Source organism: Tachysurus fulvidraco, chromosome 15, assembly GCF_022655615.1.
Source record: "Tachysurus fulvidraco isolate hzauxx_2018 chromosome 15, HZAU_PFXX_2.0, whole genome shotgun sequence".
Lineage (NCBI taxonomy): Eukaryota > Metazoa > Chordata > Actinopteri > Siluriformes > Bagridae > Tachysurus > Tachysurus fulvidraco.
Window position 1 is genome coordinate 13,730,968 of NC_062532.1, and position 19,093 is coordinate 13,750,060.

The window sequence follows — 19,093 nt, forward strand, 5'->3', positions numbered from 1 at the left end:
TTGCATGTTTTTTTCCTCTGGGTTATTCTGTTTTTGTTTTTGTTTTTCCCACCTCCCAAAAACATTCTAGTAGGCAGACTGTTTATGTTAATATGTCTCTATGTGTGAATGGTGGCCTGGGTGTATTCCCACCTGGCCTGCAGATCCACCATGACTAGGGCAAAGCGCTTCCTGAAGCTGAATAAATGCAATTTGAGTCCTGGGCTATTATTCGACTAGATTATTAGATCCAGAATTGCTCTATGCAGTAGACAATACTGTAAGCGTTCCTTCCAAACATTCTTTCATTTAATTCTTATGAGAGAAAGCTCTTAGTAGTTTAGTGTACGTGGTTTGCATGTGAAAGATTATAATGGTCACTTCCTTTCTCCATCACGTATGTACTATTAACAGCCCCAGCAGATTTCTGGCCTGCAGACAAGCACCATTAACTAGCTCAGAATTATGTAGGAGTCACTTGTGCCATTGACCTTTATCCAGCCTTTAAAGCAGGCCCTCATTTCCACTGCCCTTTCAGAGCTGTTAGGCATGGCGAATTGACTCATATATTCTCTATGAAGATCGCATTCCCGCTTGTAGACTAGTGTGTTATGAACTAGCAGCAGTCTTATTGATGAAGGGCTCGTATTTCTGGTGACCGGAGGACTGTGGTATTGAGCGAGAATGTGCACACCTTCTTCCTGCATTACTCACAGGGCAAATTGAATCAGGCAACTTCCTCAGTCTTTCTGTCTCAAGGCATAAGTACTGTATATAGGATCATGGCTTTATCTACATGCTGTAGTATTGCTGTAGCTGTTGTAAAAACCTGAAGCCAATAGAATATACATGATAAGAGATCAAAGGCTGACTTGCTCATCACCAACTTGTCTAGCTGTAATCAAATAGCTCTTATGCTGACATGTTAAACATGACCTCAAAGTTATTTGTGAACTGGTTTGATCCAAATAAGGTGGCATCAGTTTCTGCTGTATGTCCAGATTAATACACACTAATAGGAGAGAGGACTGATGGCCATAGTGTCTGTTCTCTAGTTCATGAAATACTTATGTCTATGGATTTGCCCTACTGAATTATTAACACACGCACACACATACACACACACACACAGGCGCACACACACACACACACACACACACACACACACACACACTCCTGTTGGTGTTTTATGAATTATATCCCTTTTAAATGCTACACTGTATTGCACATTTATAGTTCATTCCTGTGAAAGGGATAAAAAAGTGACATATGATTATATGTGTAATTTGATTCTGCTTCTTTCAGATGGCTGATGTATCTTCTGCTGCTGATTCTAGACCTGGTCATCTGTCTGGGATGCTGTTTAGGACTGGCGAAGCATTCTCGCTGGCTGCTCGCTCTGTGAGTGCTTCTCATGTTTCTGTACACTTACTAAGTGAGCACAAGTCTCCTCTGTATATACGCTTACTGTCTAAAGACGTTTCATGAAATTGACATTTAAACACAGCCAAGTGACCCTCATGCTTCATAGAGAAAAAGTGGATATGTACAATAATCCTTTTTTGCTGATCTAAGGCTACAGCAAACAGGTTCACTGGAACTCGATAGCTTGGAAGAATTGAAAGAACACTGACTGGCTTTTCTCCACTTGTCCAGTTTTGGAGTGTTTTTGCTGTAACCATCAGGTTCATGTAACTGGAGGTAGTAACCTCAAGTTTCAGGGCTTTCTCACCATAGTTGCAGATATTTGTTATTTGTTATTTGCTTTCCTGTCATCATTTTCTTATGACTACACTCAAAAAGGCATTATCACAATATTCCCCCAACACACACACACACACACACACACACACACACACACACACACACACACACACACACACCTTTTCCCCGTGTAACCACAGCAGCTTTCAACAGTTTCAGATATCTAGCAAGTGTGGTTACCGACACTAAACCAGATTCCTTTTACCTAGCTTCTAGGACTGCACAGACTTCCACAACATTTTTTATCAAGTTCCGTTCTTCTAGGCGTCTACACAAGAACAAACCTGAATAGGGATTGATAAGGATTTTCATTCATATTTTTTTTTTACATTACCAGCTAAGTGTGATTTGTCTCAAACAGTGAATATCACACTGTTAAATTGCTACATGCTTTAGCAAAGTGGAAACAAGTCTAATCAAATCATTTTATAACTAGTTAAAAGCTGTCACACGATTTGTGATGCTGCTGTGCAAGGTCTTCATATTCAGTTTTCTCCCTTTTAGTTTAAAAACCAAAACAAGCAACAACTATATATAGGCTTTCAGGCTTTTATACGTACTGAATGGAAACACATTTTGGACTATAAATAAGTAATAAATATGTAGTGGGCATTATAATATAAATACATTATAGCATGCTCATTTCTGAGCACCTTTTATTCTATGGCTGGTAGTCATCAGACGAAGGCTTATTTTTAAATACCTTCGTTCCTGCGTGTTGTTGGTTTTTATCTACCCAACTGTCTTCCCTGCAGCTGAAACAGATGTGTGGTCACTTCTATCTGGTCAGATAACATTTCACAGCAGTTTGCGTCATACTTTAATCTGTCCTCTCTCATATAGCTTTAGCTGCATGTAATGACATCACACAGTGGCATTATAAAAACAAGCTGGATGACAGTGTGTTAGTAAATCTCTCACATGCTGGCTGCCCCCTTCTCTCCCTCTCTCATTTCTCATACATTCATCCTTGTCTCTCTCTCTCCCTGCTCTCTCCACTTACTCCACTAATGCCTATTGATCGCTCTGCCAGGATGTGTGTGAATGTGTGTGCGCTAGATTGTGTGTATGTGCACGAGTGCGCCTTTAACTAATTTTTAAGTGCTTCCAGTCCACTTTATTGGTGCTTTTAAGACCATCATCAGAAAAGAGATTTGGTTCGTGAAAATCTCAGCTACATTTTTGCGCCCATCAGGGAGTCGTTTGCACTATTTCATTTCTTTCTTTCTTTCTGTTTCTCCCTCAATTATTCTCTTTCTCTCCCTCTCAACTATGCACATAAATGTGGTAGGGCTGCACAATATCCCTTGCTAAATGTGATCATAAATCCAGTCTTGTCTAATACTGTCACAACCGTGAGGAGGAAGACAGACCCAGATACAGAATAGCTTCAAATGAGTAGGGTTTAATACTGTAAGTAATAATACATAAAACAGGAACACAGACGAAAACTAAACAGTACAAAGGACGAGAAAACAATGACGATACACAGACGTTACATTAACAATACACTGATGATGATTATTGTTTTTACCCCACATCCCTGACAATTGTTTATATTTTTGGTAATTTTGTAACTGGACAATTAAATTGGGATGGCGGAAAGTTGAAACCTGGCCAATTGGAGGATTACTCCTGGCCACTAGTGATTCCAGAAGATGTTAATTTAGTCTGTATTCAGAGTTGGTAACTTCAATAGGTTTGATATTTATGAAGAAGCAGATTACTTCTTATTGTTTACTCTCAACCACAACACATGCAAGATTAAAAAGAATAACCAGTGAAAGGAAACATGAATGAGAAAATGTCCGATTACAGGATAATTTATTAAATGTCAAAGTTGTAGGTGTTTATCAAAATCTTTTTTTTAATCATGATCAAATTCAGTTTATAATTCAGACACATTTTTAAAGTAATATCTTAGCTTTTCAAATTAATACCATCATTTCCTGTCAAAAGTTCATTAATTTATGAATCAAATATGTTTTATTACAACCATTTACATGTTTATAATATTAATAAAGGGTAGTGATGCTAATTGTACTTGGTAAATGATCTGTTCCTTAATATGTGTCCATCACACATTTTCTTTAGTGTATAACCAGCTGATAATAACATTTATTTATGCTGCCCAGTGGTGTAATTGCAGATCCAGAAGCCTGAAACCCACTCTTTCATTCAATTTATGTAGGGGCTGCATGAATAGTTCCAGCCATAATTATCACATTAATCACCGCAAAATTGACTTCATTTAACAGTCTGGCTTCCACCCTCATTAAGAAATAAGTGCACAAAATAAGCTTGTTTGTTTAACAACAAACTAAAAGAAGATTGGCTGATACACTTTACGGATAAAGGTTTGTAGACACCTGACCATTGCACTCGTATGTGGTCCTTCCTCAAACATTTGCCACAGAGGAATCACACAATGGTATATTGCAGTCTCCTACAATAGAGCAAAGGGACACAAACCTAAACCCAAATCAGTACCTGATCTCACTAACGCTCTTTTGGCTGAATAAACAAAATCCCTCACAGCCATGCACCAAAATCTGGTTGAAAGCCTTCTAGAAAGTGGGGAGATTAGAACAGTAAGGAGAGACTAAATCTGGAATGGGACGGTCAGGCGTCATACTGTACATCTGGCCGTATATAGAAGTGTGGAGATATCAGAGGTGAAAAATGCTGCATTGAATGTTGCATCACGGGACTGGACAGGTTATTTCTTGTAATTTCTTATAATATGTGCGAACAGTTAACTGTGCATAACATTTATACATTTTGTGCATAACACGATACTAAACCAAGGTTGTAAAATTGTGCAGGATGTAGGGTTTTTTTTAACATATGTTTAATTAAGATAAGATAAGATAAGATAAGATAAGATAAGATACTGTACTTTTATTCATCCCACAGTGGGCAAATTTCAGTGTTACAGCAGCAAAGAAAAATGTACAAATATAAATTAGAAGTAGAAAATATAAATAGAAAAAATAGTCCAAATACAAATACATACAGTATATTGTTAGTCAAACAAACTGCACTAGGTAATATTGCAAAGTTTAAAAAATGGGGTTATTGCACAGTTAAATTCTTGTTACACAAGAATTTAGACAAATTAATTAACTAGATTGATTTGTTATTAATAAAATTGTGCCAAAGTTTTTGTTTGTTCGAAACACTCTTTTGTAAAGAAAACACTCTAGATTAAAAGATGAGAAGACCAGGCATTCATCTTTAGTTTATTTTGTAATTAACTTTTTAGAGTTTTACAAGCAGTATTTTAAAGCCCTTTGCTTATTTCCTCTGATAAGAACCTTTTATGGATTTTACAGGGTTGATACATTTAATTAATTCATTGTGCCATTAATTAATGGCATGCCATAGTCCTTGAGTGTGTTTACAGCTGAGAACATCTATTTCATTGTGGCATTGACTATTTATACGCACAACTGTCTGAATAGCCGGTAAGTCCGAGGTCTGAATACTGATGTGCATAGTTTTGGTATTAGACCCTCACTCCACGTACATAACTGCACTCTTGACTATAGTTCATGGTCAGTGTTAAGAGGTGGAGTTCAAGATGAAACAATTCATTTCAATGTTTTTTTAGTTCACATCATGAGATGTACTCGATATTCGGTGTTTGTCCTTGTTTTCTCCCTATCTGTTTCATTCCTTTTTTTTTTTTACTAGTTTCTGTATTTTTTAAGGTAAACCTCAATATCTGCTTGAAATATTTGTGCAAAGTGTCTGTATACAATACCTAACTGTGAGAGCTCTATCTATATAATGTACATCTTTTCTATGGCCTCTTACAGTACCAAACCCTTATGTCAATCTGTGTTTCAGTATTATGGTGTTAGGTATGCTGACACTTATACTGAGCTGGGTATCACTCGGAGTGGGCATGGTTACTGCAGTGGTGAGTTCATACTGTTACCTGTTACCAATTAAAACACTTTCTGTGGCAGTTAAAACACCATGTGTTTCAGTTCAAACATTACCTGTTACAATTAATGCACTTCCTGTCTCAGATTAAACACTACCTGTTTCAGATTAAACACTACATGTTACAGATTAGTTTCAGATTAACCACTACCTATTTCAGATTAAACATTACATGTTTCAGATTAAACACTACCTGTTTCAGATTAACCACTACCTGTTTCAGATTAAACATTACATGTTTCAGATTAAACACTACCTGTTTCAGATTAAAGACTACCTGTTACAGATTAACCACTATATGTTTCAGATTAACCACTACATGTTTCAGATTAAACACTACCTGTTTCAGATTAAAGACTACCTGTTACAGATTAACCACTATATGTTTCAGATTAACCACTACATGTTTCAGATTAACCACTACATGTTTCAGATTAAACACTACCTGTTTCAGATTAAAGACTACCTGTTACAGATTAAACACTACATGTTTCAGATTAAACACTACCTGTTACAGATTAAACACTACATTTTTCAGATTAAACACCACTGGTTTCAGATTAAAGACTACCTGTTACAGAGTAAACACTACATGTTTCAGATAAAACACTACCTGTTACAGATTAAACACTACATGTTTCAGATTAAACACTACCTGTTACAGATTAAACACTACATGTTTCAGATTAAACACTTCCTGTTTCAGATTAAACACTACCTGTTTCAGATTAAACACTACCTGTTACAGATTAAACACTACATGTTTCAGATTAAACACTTCCTGTTTCAGTTTAAACACCACCTGTTTCAGATTAAACACTACCTGTTACAGATTAAACACTACATGTTTCAGATTAAACACTACATGTTTCAGATTAAACACTACCTGTTACAGATTAAACAATACATGTTTCAGATTAAACACTACCTGTTACAGATTAAACACTACCTGTTACAGATTAAACACCTGAGCAATCACACATTTACAGCTGACCAGGTCTTTTAAATTAATATAAAGAACAAAGTAGGGGGTTTTAGGTTGTTAGTACAGAGTCAGCATGAAAATGTTAACCGCATAATGTCTTCCTTCAGAAGATTACTGAGGCTCAGCAACTGCTATTCAGTTTAGTCCGCATGTCTCACTGGTGAGCAGGCTGCTTACTAAAGCCGATTATAAAGCCCTACTCCTTGGTCATTCAGGTTAAACAACCTTCGGGCTTATTGCAGTAAACAGCTCTTCATTCTGGGTCACTCATATCATAAATAGGTCAAGGTTCTGCTTGCACCACTGCTCTTTTGTGCCTCTCTCTCTCTCTCTCTCTCTCTCTCTCTCTCTCTCTCTCTCTCTCTCTCTCTCTCTCTCTCTCTCTCTCTCTCTCTCCCGTATTCAGTATTTGTGCCAGCATCTAAGTCTTCTTAGCTATGTGTGTGTCAGAGATAGATTATCAAGAAAAAGCTTCTTTATCTGCACAGCTGTTTCTATCACTATAGACATACAGAGTATATGAATATTCATGCATCAGGATGCATCTTCATATTTTGCTGGTACACAGTATCAGTGAGTATTGGTTAATAATCATTTCTGAGTTAATGTTAATTTCTTCACAGTAAAACATTCAGAACAGTTCTGAACTGTGTTCATATGCAAAGATCTGTATTGTGAACATTATACATATTCATGGCCTGTGTACAAAAGATGGGCATCCAATATGGAATCAGTGTTTCAGGCAATGTCAGGAACATTGTAAATACAAGCATCACTTATTGTGTTTATCATTTTTTACAGATCAGATGTAAGCTGCTTGCATTAACCAGAATAAATGGTTTTAGATAGTAGTTTACCCTACAGTTTTCCTGTGCTGTTAACCCATGTGGATCTAGTACAGTTGCTCTCCATTTTGTTTGCTTTGTGGAACTAGCCTTTTGGAGCCAGATCTATTTCTCTACAGAGAAGCAGAAACGCGATTAATGATGTCACTCCTCAGACACAAGCCATTGACTCTGTGTCTCTAGGGGGATTGAGTCTTAGCATGGTTGATGAAGGGCAGGATCAGGGGTCGGTCACTCTCAGTAAAGTGGATTGCCCCCCTGCCACTGTGCCACATTGATTCAAGTCCCACAGGCCTGACGACCCTTTTCTCCTAATCCATGTAGAATACAATGTAGAACATAAATGCTATTAGGAATGGGTTCGGGTGATCAATCAATGTCCGACAGCTGACAAGTCATTTAGAGTGGCCGGCTGGTGGGATTCTTTATTAAGCATTATTTGTTTTTTAACAAATGGTTAACGATAATCTGATGATGGTATCTCAGTGGCAAAACAAAGTGTCATTTATATTATAATTCATCGTGGAATAAAATGAGACGAGCAGTGAAATCAAGATGTTCAAAATGTATTTCAACACCCAGTTTCTTAAAAAATGTTCATAGTTTTAAATGATTTTTAGATCTGGACTTTTTGCAAACAGTTTAATTTAAGATTAGAATTGAGTCTTGCTGTATTTCAGAACTGAAAGTTTATTATTGTTGGATTTCTTTTAGTCATGAAAAATGATTTTGAAAAGATGCATAGAGTCATAGTACATAAAGCTGGGGGTAAGAAATTGGTCTACTGATCAAAAGGTGGTAAGTGCAAATCCCAGTACTGCCAAGCTGCCACTGCTGGGCCTGTGAGCAAAGCCTTCAACTCTCAACTGTTTGGGTATATAAAAAAAGATATTACACGTTTACACTTTATCACACTCCATATAGTGTGTTATAAATGTCATTAGAATAAGTAGCCAAAACAGTACAGTACAGAACAGATTTCAGTATTGGTAGAAATATTATGACGATACTATGTCGGTATGAATGAACGGTATTTAAATTTAATGTTTGATCCTCACATTGATTTGGAAACCTATAGAACAGGGGTGTCAAACTCTGGCCCGCGGGCCAAATTTGGCCCGCAGTGTAATTATATTTGGCCCGCGAGATCATATTAAATGTACATTACAGCTGGCTAGCCACATGCTCCGCTAATATTACAAATCCCAGAATGCCTTGCCACTGTATTGACGCGTAGTCACGAACAGTAAGCGCTCCTCATTCTCTGTTGACAGTCGTTAACAACCATGTTACAGTCACATCGGGCAAGTTAATTCCACACTCCACAAAAATGGCCAAACCAAAGATGGACAATAGGAGCTTTCAAGACAGGAGGGGGGCAGATTATCTGTTCACGAATATAAAGCACAGACCTGTTTGTCTTGTGTGCTAACGGAGCTAACGTGTCTGTAACGAAAGAATATAACATAAGAAGACACTATGAAATGAAACATTATGAGAAGTATAAGGACCTCGACGTAAAGCAGAAGCTCCAGAACTGGGAGGAGATGAAAAAAAAGTCTGGTTTCCCGGCAGACTATGTTCATGAAAGCAAAATCAAAAAGTGAAGCTGCTGTAAAGGCTGTAAAGCGATTGCAAAATTTCTTTTGTGTTTGTAATATCAAGCTCTGGTTGTTCCAAATCCTGTATTTAAGCAAAACTAAAGTTTGTTTCCATATGAAAAAGGTTGAACATTACATATCAGTTGCAGTTAATTTTTCAATAAATATTCAGTTTGGCCCGTGACTTTATCTCAGTTTTATATTTTGGCCCACTGTGAATTTGAGTTTGACACCCCTGCTATAGACATTTAAACATACAGAAGTACACCTCTCACATTTTTGTAAATATTTTATTATATCTTTTCAGGCGACAACACTGCAGAAATGACACTGTGCTACAATGTAAAGTGAGTGTACAGCTTGTATAACAGTGTAATGTCTAAACCGCTAGCCACAAAAGTGAGTACACCTCTAAGTGAAAATGTCCAAATTGGGCCCAATTAGCCATTTTCTCTCCCCGGTGTCATGTGACTGGTTAGTGTTACAAGGTCTCAGGTGTGACTGGGGAGCAGGTGTGTTAAATTTGGTGTTATCTCTCTCACTCTCTCATACTGGTCACTGGGAGTTCAACATGGCACCTCATGGCAAAGAACTCTCTAAGGATCTTAAAAAAGAATTGTTGCTCTACATACTGTAAAGATGGTGTAGGCTATAAAAAGATTGCCAAGAAACTGAAACTGAGCTGCAGCACGGTGGCCAAGACGGTTAACGGTTTAACAGGACAGGTTCCACTCAGAACAGACCTCGTCATGGTCGACCAAAGAAGTTGGTGGTCAGCATCGTATCCAGAGGTTGTATTTGGGAAATAGACGTATGAATGCTGCCAGCATTGCTGCAGAGGGTGTGTGGGGTTCAGCTTGTCAGTGCTCAGACCATACGCCACACACTGCATCAAATTGGTCTCCATGGCTGTCGTCCCAGAAGGAAGCCACTTCTAAAGATGATGCACAAGGAATCCTGTAAACAGTTTTCTGAAGACAAGCAGACTAAGGATTACTGGAACCATGTCCTGTGGTCTGATGAGACCAATATAAACTTTTTGGTTCAAATAGTGTACAAAGACAAGTATGTCTTGCCTACAGTCATGAGTGCTGCCAGCATGAATGCCATGTACTGTGGCACAATGAAGCAGAGCATGATCCCCTCCCTTTGGAGACTGGGCCGCAGGGCAGTTTTCCAACATGATAATGACCCCAAACAAACCTCAAAAACTACCACTGACTTGCTAATGGAGCTGAGGGTAAAGCTGATGGACTGGTCAAGCATGTCTCCAGACCTAAACCCTATTGAGCATCTGTGGGGCATCCTCTAATGGAAGGCGGAGGAGCGCAAGGTCTCTAACAACCACCAGCTCCGTGATGTCATCATGGAGGAGTGGAAGAGGACTCCAGTAGCAACCTGTGATGCTCTGGTGAACTCCATGCCCATGAGGGTTAAAGCAGGGCTGGAAAATAATGTTGGCCACAAAATATTGACACTTTGGGCCCAATGTGGACATTTTCACTTAGAGGTGTACTCACTTTTGTGGCCAGCAGTTTAGACATTAATGGCTGTGTGTTGAGTTGTTTTGAGCGGACAGCAAATGTACACTGTTATACAGGCTGTACACTCACTACTTTACTTTGTAGCACAGTGTCATTTCTTCAGTGTTGTCCCATGAAAAGATATAATAAAATATTTACAAAAATGTGAGGTGTGTACTCACTTCTGTGAGATACTTTATAGACTTCCATGCCTATTCTATAAATAATAAAGTCCATTAAATAACAGCAATGGGTTAACGACTCATGATGCAAAAATAATGGCTTTGAATAACTATTTGGAAAACACCACTATTGTGTGTAATGTTGATTGTGGTGCAGTAACTTATTTGTGTTAATTAATCAAGAATGTCTTAGATGGATATGGTCCTAAAATAGAATAATTATACTCACAGCGATATAGGACTTTCCTCTGATCAATTTCAAAACCAAACAGAACACTAGTAATCATTTTTGAAAATTTGTACCTTTGCACATCCTTAAATGCTACACACTTACATTGAAACCTGTCCAAATATTTCCAGTGAAGTGCAGCAACAAATGCTGCTGCAGCTGTGCTTCATGTCAATTAGAGAAAATAACAGGTCTCCTCCAGATTTCATTTGCAAGAAGATGAATATGATGATGTGCTGTAATTGCAGTGTCTTTCAGCTGTTACACTCATGCAAATGACTGTGGAGGAGGCAAAGGAATTTTCAATGTTGTTCAAAAAAGAAGTTTTTTTTTTTTCTGATTTCAGTTAAGGCAGTGATACTAAAGGCTGAGTAAATAATGGTTTTCAGTCAAGGTCAGCTCAAACAATGGTAACATATGCTAATGAAGCTGATGATTAGTTTCATAAGTATGAAATCTGTGCTATGTTTTAAAATATAAGGGATACCATATAAGGGACAATATATTTTTAATTGCTCGATTTCTATAAAGATAGGTTTTTTTGTTTGTTTTTTTAACAAAAGCACAATTTGGCTAATATTACTGTAATCTGACATACTGTCATGACGCAGGGTAAGGAAGCGGACCCAAACACAGGATAGCCAAATCAACAGGGTTTAATAACAGAAGGACATGAAACAACACACAGACTAGAGACAGGACAAAGACAACAGTAGATACCGCGCTGCACAAAGCAACGCGGCACAGTTAAGTAGACACGGTGATCTCAGTAGGAAACAGGTGTGTAGACAGGGAGGAGCAGACGAAGGCGGGGCAGACACGTGACGAGGAACATAAACAAACAACCGCACGTGGCCAAAGTCCGGGCTGAGTCATGACACATACAGTAATGCTCCCTGTCGTTTTTTTTTTATTATTTTTGTTTCGTTTTTATTTTCTTTTTTTTTGCAATAGCATGTGAAGAATTGTCTTGTGTTGCACCCTGCAACCTGTCCATCCCATAATGACTGTCTTTACTCCGAGATACAGTAGCTTTTGTTTCTTCTAGCAGTGCTGTTGGACAAGCTATTTTGTGGGTACATAAAGTATGACTTGTATTCTCGACATATGTAAAAAATGTAGGGGATGAGTGTCATTTATTTTGTTTATTCTCTTCTTCTCTTTGGTGGTTTTGGTGAAGAGAATATTGTTTCATTTATGTGATGTTTTGGTCTAGCAGCAAGGTTTAGGCTGGACGGGAGATTAGACTCTCGTCCATGTTGCTATCCACTACAAATGGGTCCAACGGCTAAAGACAGATTAAGGATCAGAGCACCACAATAAGTACTGAACTAACTACAGAGATATGTAAATGATATGTTCATCAGCTTTCTGAAAGGACAATTTTGGACACATTAGTATAGTTTGAAGTTAAATCTCTGGAACAGGATTCGACATTCGACACCACCTGATCTTCATTCCCTTCTTCAAGTCCTGTAAACTGCAGGACGGGGACTCTATGGATTAGACATGCACATCTCACACATGCTCAGTGGGACTTATTTTTGGGGAATTTGGTGGCAAAGACAACACCTTGGTAGAGTAGGCCCTCTACCTTGAATTTCATGCATAAACCTGCCAAAAGAACCTAAAGCCATTATGGAATATTATTCCCATGAAAGGGTGGTCTGCAACAATGTTTATGTAGGTAATACATGTCAAAATAACATCCATATGAATGACAGCACCCAAGATTTCCCAGCAGAACTTTGCCATGTGCATCAAAATGCCTCCCCCGACCTGCGTGCATCCCAGTGTCATCTTTTCACCAGGTAATGACACACATGCACATGATATAAACGAATTTGATTAATCAGACCAGGCCACCTGATTCCATTGCTGCATGGTCAACTTCTGATCCTAATGTGCCCATTGTAGGCACTTTTGGTGGTGGATGGCACCAGCATGGGCACTCTGATCTGTCTGTGGCTACACAGACCTGCAGGCAGCAAGCTGCAGTGCATTCTATGTTCTGATACCTTTCTGTCATAGGCAGCATGAACATTTTTAGCACGTTTTAGCAGGGACTAGTTTTTGAGATCGGACCATGTAAACTAACCTTTGCCACCCGGGTGAATCAGTGAGCCTTGGACACCCATGACCTTGTCAGCAGTTCACTGGTTGTCTTATTTTGGATCACTTTTGGTATGTAAGGAACAGCCTCAAAAGAACTGTTTTTTGTTTTCGATGCTCTGATTCAGCCATCACAGTTTTGGACGAAGGGTTCAGATCCTTACAGCCTTATGAACATCTTGTGCATAATATATCCCTCTCTTTATGCCATTATGTACATATATATTCTCTTGGCAATAGGACATGCAGGCAAATCTATTTTTTTTTTCATTCATCTGAGCAATAGTAAATATGGTAGTATGAGATATCTTTGTTCAAATATGTTTGTGAATGAACATGTTAATGTGGTGTCACTTTGGACACTTGCTCTCTTATTTCTAATCATCTTAGGACTGTCATCTGATGCAATGTATTCTTGGATTTCAGTTGTGTGGACATTTTTTATTTCTGTCTGGCACTTAATTCTATCTTATCCGTAATGACAGCAATTTAGGAAAGTGAAATGAAATAAATTCTCTACTATCACACGGTGGAATAAAAATTAGTGTTACAGTGACAGAGGAGAATAGGGCAGTCAAAGGATGACAGATAAAATATGTTCAAACACTACCCTCTCCTGAAATAATATGTTGCTTTTTCCCTTAAACCTTTATTGCTAATAAATTTTAACTTTCTTTTTCGATTACCCCTTGAGGCCACCAGTGTCATTGCATACTAATGTACTCTAAATGTACTTCACCACTGTGGGAATAGACTCGCTTAAGAAAAGAAGTTTTTTGGTTGCCCTTGCTGTATCTCAGGACATAGTTGTACTATTGGGTTGATTAGTTATTGACATGAAGAGAGAACTCCATCCGTTGTGCAGTGTAGTGGCGTGTGCAATATACAATATTTACAATATTTAGAAAGTGGCAAGTGGTCTCCAATAGTGCAATAGTGTAACAACAGATTTTTGTGTTTGTAATGGGCTTTAATTGTTTTATTGTAAAGTACACAGCATCTACAACACACACAACATCCATTCATTTTAGTTTAATACATGCAGCCAGCATTTCTGAAAGCTCAGGAGTTATTTATATAACCTTCCATTACATTGTTTATAACTGGCTTCCTCTTTTATCACACGTTCACATCCTTGGCTCACTTACTGTACATATACAACTCTGAAGATGGATGATATTAACCATTGGGCCTAGTGTATGGAATGTACAACAGAGCTAACATCCACTAAATTACACACGTCTGTGTCTCTGAAATGCCTGAGAGGAGATCTTTCAACAGTATTTACATATATATCACTTATTGCCAATGTTTATCTCTCTCCCGTATGCACATCAATTAACTGACTGTCTCATGCAGGTAATAATTTCTGATATTGATCTTCTGTATTATAATTTACTTTACTTTTTACTTCCCAGGGTGCCAGTGACTTTTGTGTGGCACCTGATAAATTTATCGTGAATCAAACAAAAGACTTTCTGAGAGAAGGCAAGTGAGTTTACACTGGGATACAATATCTTTTATATAGTTTACTAAAATAAGCACACATGACCAATATGAGTTGTTAAAATGCTCTTTTTTTCCCCTTACTGTGCCTTACAGATGTAGTCCATTACTACCTTTACTGCAGCCAGACGTTACCCAATCCTTTTCAGAAGGTAAGCATTATATATTCTGTGCTTATTAACTCACAGACAGAGCTGTTATTAGGGGCCAATGGCATAATTGGACCAGTTAATTGAGAGAAAGCTTTGTGTTAACCCCATTATTATGGCATGATTAAAATATCAGCACGCCTAATTTAATTACTTAAAGAAGATATGAGAATAAACTCGGATCAAATAGAATCCTTTCATCTGCGAGTTTATGGTAATTAGTTTTGTCTTGCGTCCTGTGGGATTCCTGCCAAAGGTAGGCATCAGGTTAGTTTGTTGGAACTAGACTGCATTTGAGTGTTTATTAAGTCTGCTTGTTAGAACCAAAACCACGAAGCTGAAGCAGCAGCATATAGCAAAATTTGGCTTAACATTTACTCGTTAAAGTACCCCTGACCTTAATGGTTAAATGGTGTCAAATTTGTTAGTACAGCTAATTTATATTTTTAAAATACACCTTTTCAGTGTCCCAGTAAAATTGTGTCAGGTAATGAGCTCAGTATGCCATAGACTGAAACAGCTAAAACCTGTCACATCTAAATCATATCTAATATACAAATAACTGCAGGTGATGAGGAAAGTAAATAACTGTTATTGCAATGAAAACCAGCTCCCAAAACATACTGGTACATGCAGTGGTTACTCTAAATGACCATTAGGTAAAAATGACTGTATGAATCCTGAATGCATTTCTGTTTCTCTGCCAGTGTTCCCAGCATAAGCCCTGGATCCATTGTGAACTGACCAAGATAAAGCATTGCTGGAAATGAATTAATAAATAAATGCAAACCAAATGAAATGTCACTTGTGTCACCGTGTGACAAATCTGAACTATTTTGCTGGCTGTTAAGTGCCAGCTTTTGTGGATACCAGGTGGCATTTCCAAATTGCATATTCATGCATATTCACAGATCCTAGCCTTTTCACTGAGGGCAATGGTGCAGAGATGTTTCGAGGTCCCTTGAGCAATTGAAACATTTAAGCAGCAAAATGACTTTTCTTATTAGATTATTTATATTGGCATAATATTAATATTTGCTGTACATTCTGGTTGCAGACTGATGATTATTCCTCATGTCGAAATACAATACATTTACTCGAGTGCTACTCAACACCGAACATTTCATACTGCTGTGATTTATCAGCCCCTGGCATGAAATGGCTCAAATTAAAGGAAGCATAAATATGTTAAAGTCATATCCCTGTGTTGTAGTCACTGACCATCTTCCAGAGGTCCCTGACCACCATGCAGATTCAGGTCCAAGGCTTGCTACAGTTATCTGTCTCTATCTTCCCTACTGCAGAGGTAAGAGCTCCACACCTCCACTCGGTTCATGTATTCCGTAGTTTCTGCCTTTTCTCATTTAAGCATAAATGATGCTGTCTGTGCATGCATGTTGTTAGAGGGATCTGTTGGGGATTCAAGGAGTCTTAAATGCCACAGAATTCAGCTTGCACCAGCTCACAGCCTGGTTAGACTGCCGGAGTTTGCATAAGGTTAGAAGCACTCTTTCGCACACTATAACTGTCTTGCAGACTGTAGTAGAATCTGAACCAGCCTTGGCGTTTGTCTTTGTGTGTGTGTTTGTGTGTGTGTGTGTGTGTGTGTGTGTGTGTGTGTGTGTGTCTGTGTGTGTGTCTGTGTGTCTGTGTATGTGTGTGTGTGTGTGTGTGTGTGCCTGTGTGTGTGTCTGTGTGTGTGTGTGTGTGTGTATGTGTATGTGTGTGTGTTTGTGTGTGTGTGTGTGTGTGTGTGTGTGTGTGTCTGTGTGTGTGTATGTGTGTGTGTGTGTGTGTGTGTGCCTGTGTGTGTGTCTGTGTGTGTGTATGTGTGTGTGTCTGTGTGTTTCTTTGGCAGGACTATCTGGATGCCCTGGTGGGATTGTGTTATGATGGGGTAGAGGGCCTACTCTACCTCTGCCTCTTTTCCGTGCTGGCAGCTGGTGCTTTCTGCGCCATGCTGTGCACTATTCCACGGGCATATATTCTTGTGGCCAGCAGGTAAACCTCACCTTGTTTTGCCAAGAAAACCTACCCTTGTTATTGCTGCTTAAAAATGAATAGCTTATTATTTAGAAAGGATTAATAACGGATGGATTAAATGAAGGAAATAATAGTAAGATAAAAGAGTGTATCAAAAACAATCAGAAGGATCAGCAGTTGCCTTCAGAAAAGCTTCAAAAGTTTTATCATGCTGTCATGTAAGTCCTGAATGGCCAGTTGTGATATGAGAACCATTTTCAAGATAAATAAATAAATAAATAAATATAAGACGAAGGATGCGTATTGCTACTTTACAGTCTGTGCTCCATATGTTCCCAGAAGGTTCAGTAGTGTTTAAATCTGGTGATTGGGCAAACTGTGGAAGGAGTTCATCCTAGTGCTCATCAAACCATTCAAGCGAATATCAAAACATTATCAGGAAAGTGTGATTGCACTTCATATTGCACCTGGTCCTGTAAAATGATTTTAAAATTTGTTCCCTATTATACAGCCATGCAAAGCAATTACTGGATGTAATAATTTCCACAATATGGCTGCCCATATAATTATGGATCCCCATCGTACTTAGCAGTTGGCAGCAGAAATTGAGGGTTAAAGGCATTCTTTGGCATCCTATAAATGTAAATCCATGCAGATGCAGGAAATATGGTAAAAAATCTGACTCATCAGTCCATATTTTCTCCCACTGCTGAAATGTCCAGAGTTGGGTTTTTTTGCTGCATTCACAGAGTTATGCATCCTCATGCACTATCCATTGATACAAACAAATTCTAGTGAAGCTCATGAAATAAAGTAAGATTTAAAGCACTATATATATATATATATATATATATATATATATATATATATATATATATATATATATATATATATATATATTTCCCCCAACCACCGAGATGAAACGGATAAGGAAATGTTGTTTTAAATTTATTAAATTAAAAAAGAGACAAAGCTGACATAGAACGGAGACTCTAATGTTCACAGTGCCTCAAGCCAAAGCTTCCTGTCTATGCACACAGGAACAGAAACTGTGACGACATAGACGAAGAGGACCCATTTAATCCACAGTCACGACACATGGCCCCATACAGCACAAGCCGTGCAAATGTGCACAGCTTCTGCAGCTACAGCAGCAGCTTGGGCAGCCAGAGCAGCCTGCATCCACCATTGCCCATCACCTCCACTGCTCCCCCTCCAGAATACATGTGAGTTTATACTGATGCAAATAAAACAAACTAAAAGCGAAATACAAGTAAGAGTTATGCACTTTCTCTCAACTCTTAGCTGTTTGGAGTATAATAATTTAGTGTTTCGACATACACCCAATACCTCACTCCTTCTTGTCTGTGTTTATCAATTAGGAATCAGTCGATGCTGTTTGCTGGAAATCCTCGCTATGAAAATGTGCCGCTGATTGGAAGAGGTTCACCACCGCCCTCGGTACGTCAGGGTAAAATTGTGAGCCATGCAGTAGCTAAGCTCATTTTCTAACAAGTTCCTCTGTATATGTTGAAATAATAAACATGAATCAATGTTTTAGGGCTAGTGCAACACTGCCCCCTGCTGGAATTAGGGAGTAGCTTTAATTGCCTTCTCTTTGTCTCTGGTGATTCTCTCAAGACTGTCAGTTCCTCATTATATGATACATATCAAATAACAAAAAGATTAAAATAAGAAGGAAAAGAACAAATATAGTAATGTATATGACATCATATAATAAAGCAATAACAGTGATTTGATTATGGATTCATTATCATGGGGGAAGTCATGGCCTAATGGTTAGAGAGTCTGACTCTCAACCCTAAGGTTGTGTGTTTGAGTCTCGGGCCAGCCACGACTGAGGTGCCCTTGAGCAAGGCACCGAACCCCCAACTGCTCCCCTGGTGCTGCAGCATAAATGGCTGCCCACTGCTCCGGGTGTGTGTCTGAGTATGGGTCACCTTACTTACTCACGTCACTGTCACTTTGCTCTTCTGCATGATAAAGCCACTGTTACACACCCCTGAGTGGCTTCTTCTTCTTCTTCTTTTTATTATTATTATTATTATCATTATTATTATTATTATTATTATTATTATTATTATTATTATTATTATATTTATTATCAATTACATTAGCTATAAACAGTAAGATTTTGTTGCTTAGCAACATAACAGACAAAAAGCCTTGTGTGGACAGAAAAATGGCTTAAGTGTAACAATCTTATTGGTTTAAAACCTTTGCATTAATATAAAATGAATGTAATATTGTGGTTGTGTATTTT

At 38.2% G+C, this 19,093-nt stretch overlaps 1 protein-coding gene across 8 annotated transcripts in view; it reads left to right on the forward strand.

The window, feature by feature from the left end:
• Positions 1–19,093, forward strand: part of ttyh2l (tweety homolog 2, like) — a 42,576-nt gene that overhangs the window by 18,874 nt on the left and 4,609 nt on the right. For 6 of the 8 annotated variants that reach the window (XM_027141425.2, XM_027141424.2, XM_047801169.1 and 3 more), the window contains 9 exons: positions 1,285–1,380; positions 5,596–5,668; positions 14,590–14,659; positions 14,774–14,829; positions 16,040–16,132; positions 16,231–16,323; positions 16,685–16,827; positions 17,850–18,035; positions 18,192–18,270. In XM_027141425.2, the coding sequence (XP_026997226.2) occupies positions 1,285–1,380; positions 5,596–5,668; positions 14,590–14,659; positions 14,774–14,829; positions 16,040–16,132; positions 16,231–16,323; positions 16,685–16,827; positions 17,850–18,035; positions 18,192–18,270 (889 nt within the window). Of the gene's footprint in view, positions 1–1,284; positions 1,381–5,595; positions 5,669–14,589; positions 14,664–14,773; positions 14,830–16,039; positions 16,133–16,230; positions 16,324–16,684; positions 16,828–17,849; positions 18,036–18,191; positions 18,271–19,093 lie in introns of those variants that run through there. The other 2 variants (XM_047801170.1, XM_047801171.1) reach the window with 2 other exon arrangements.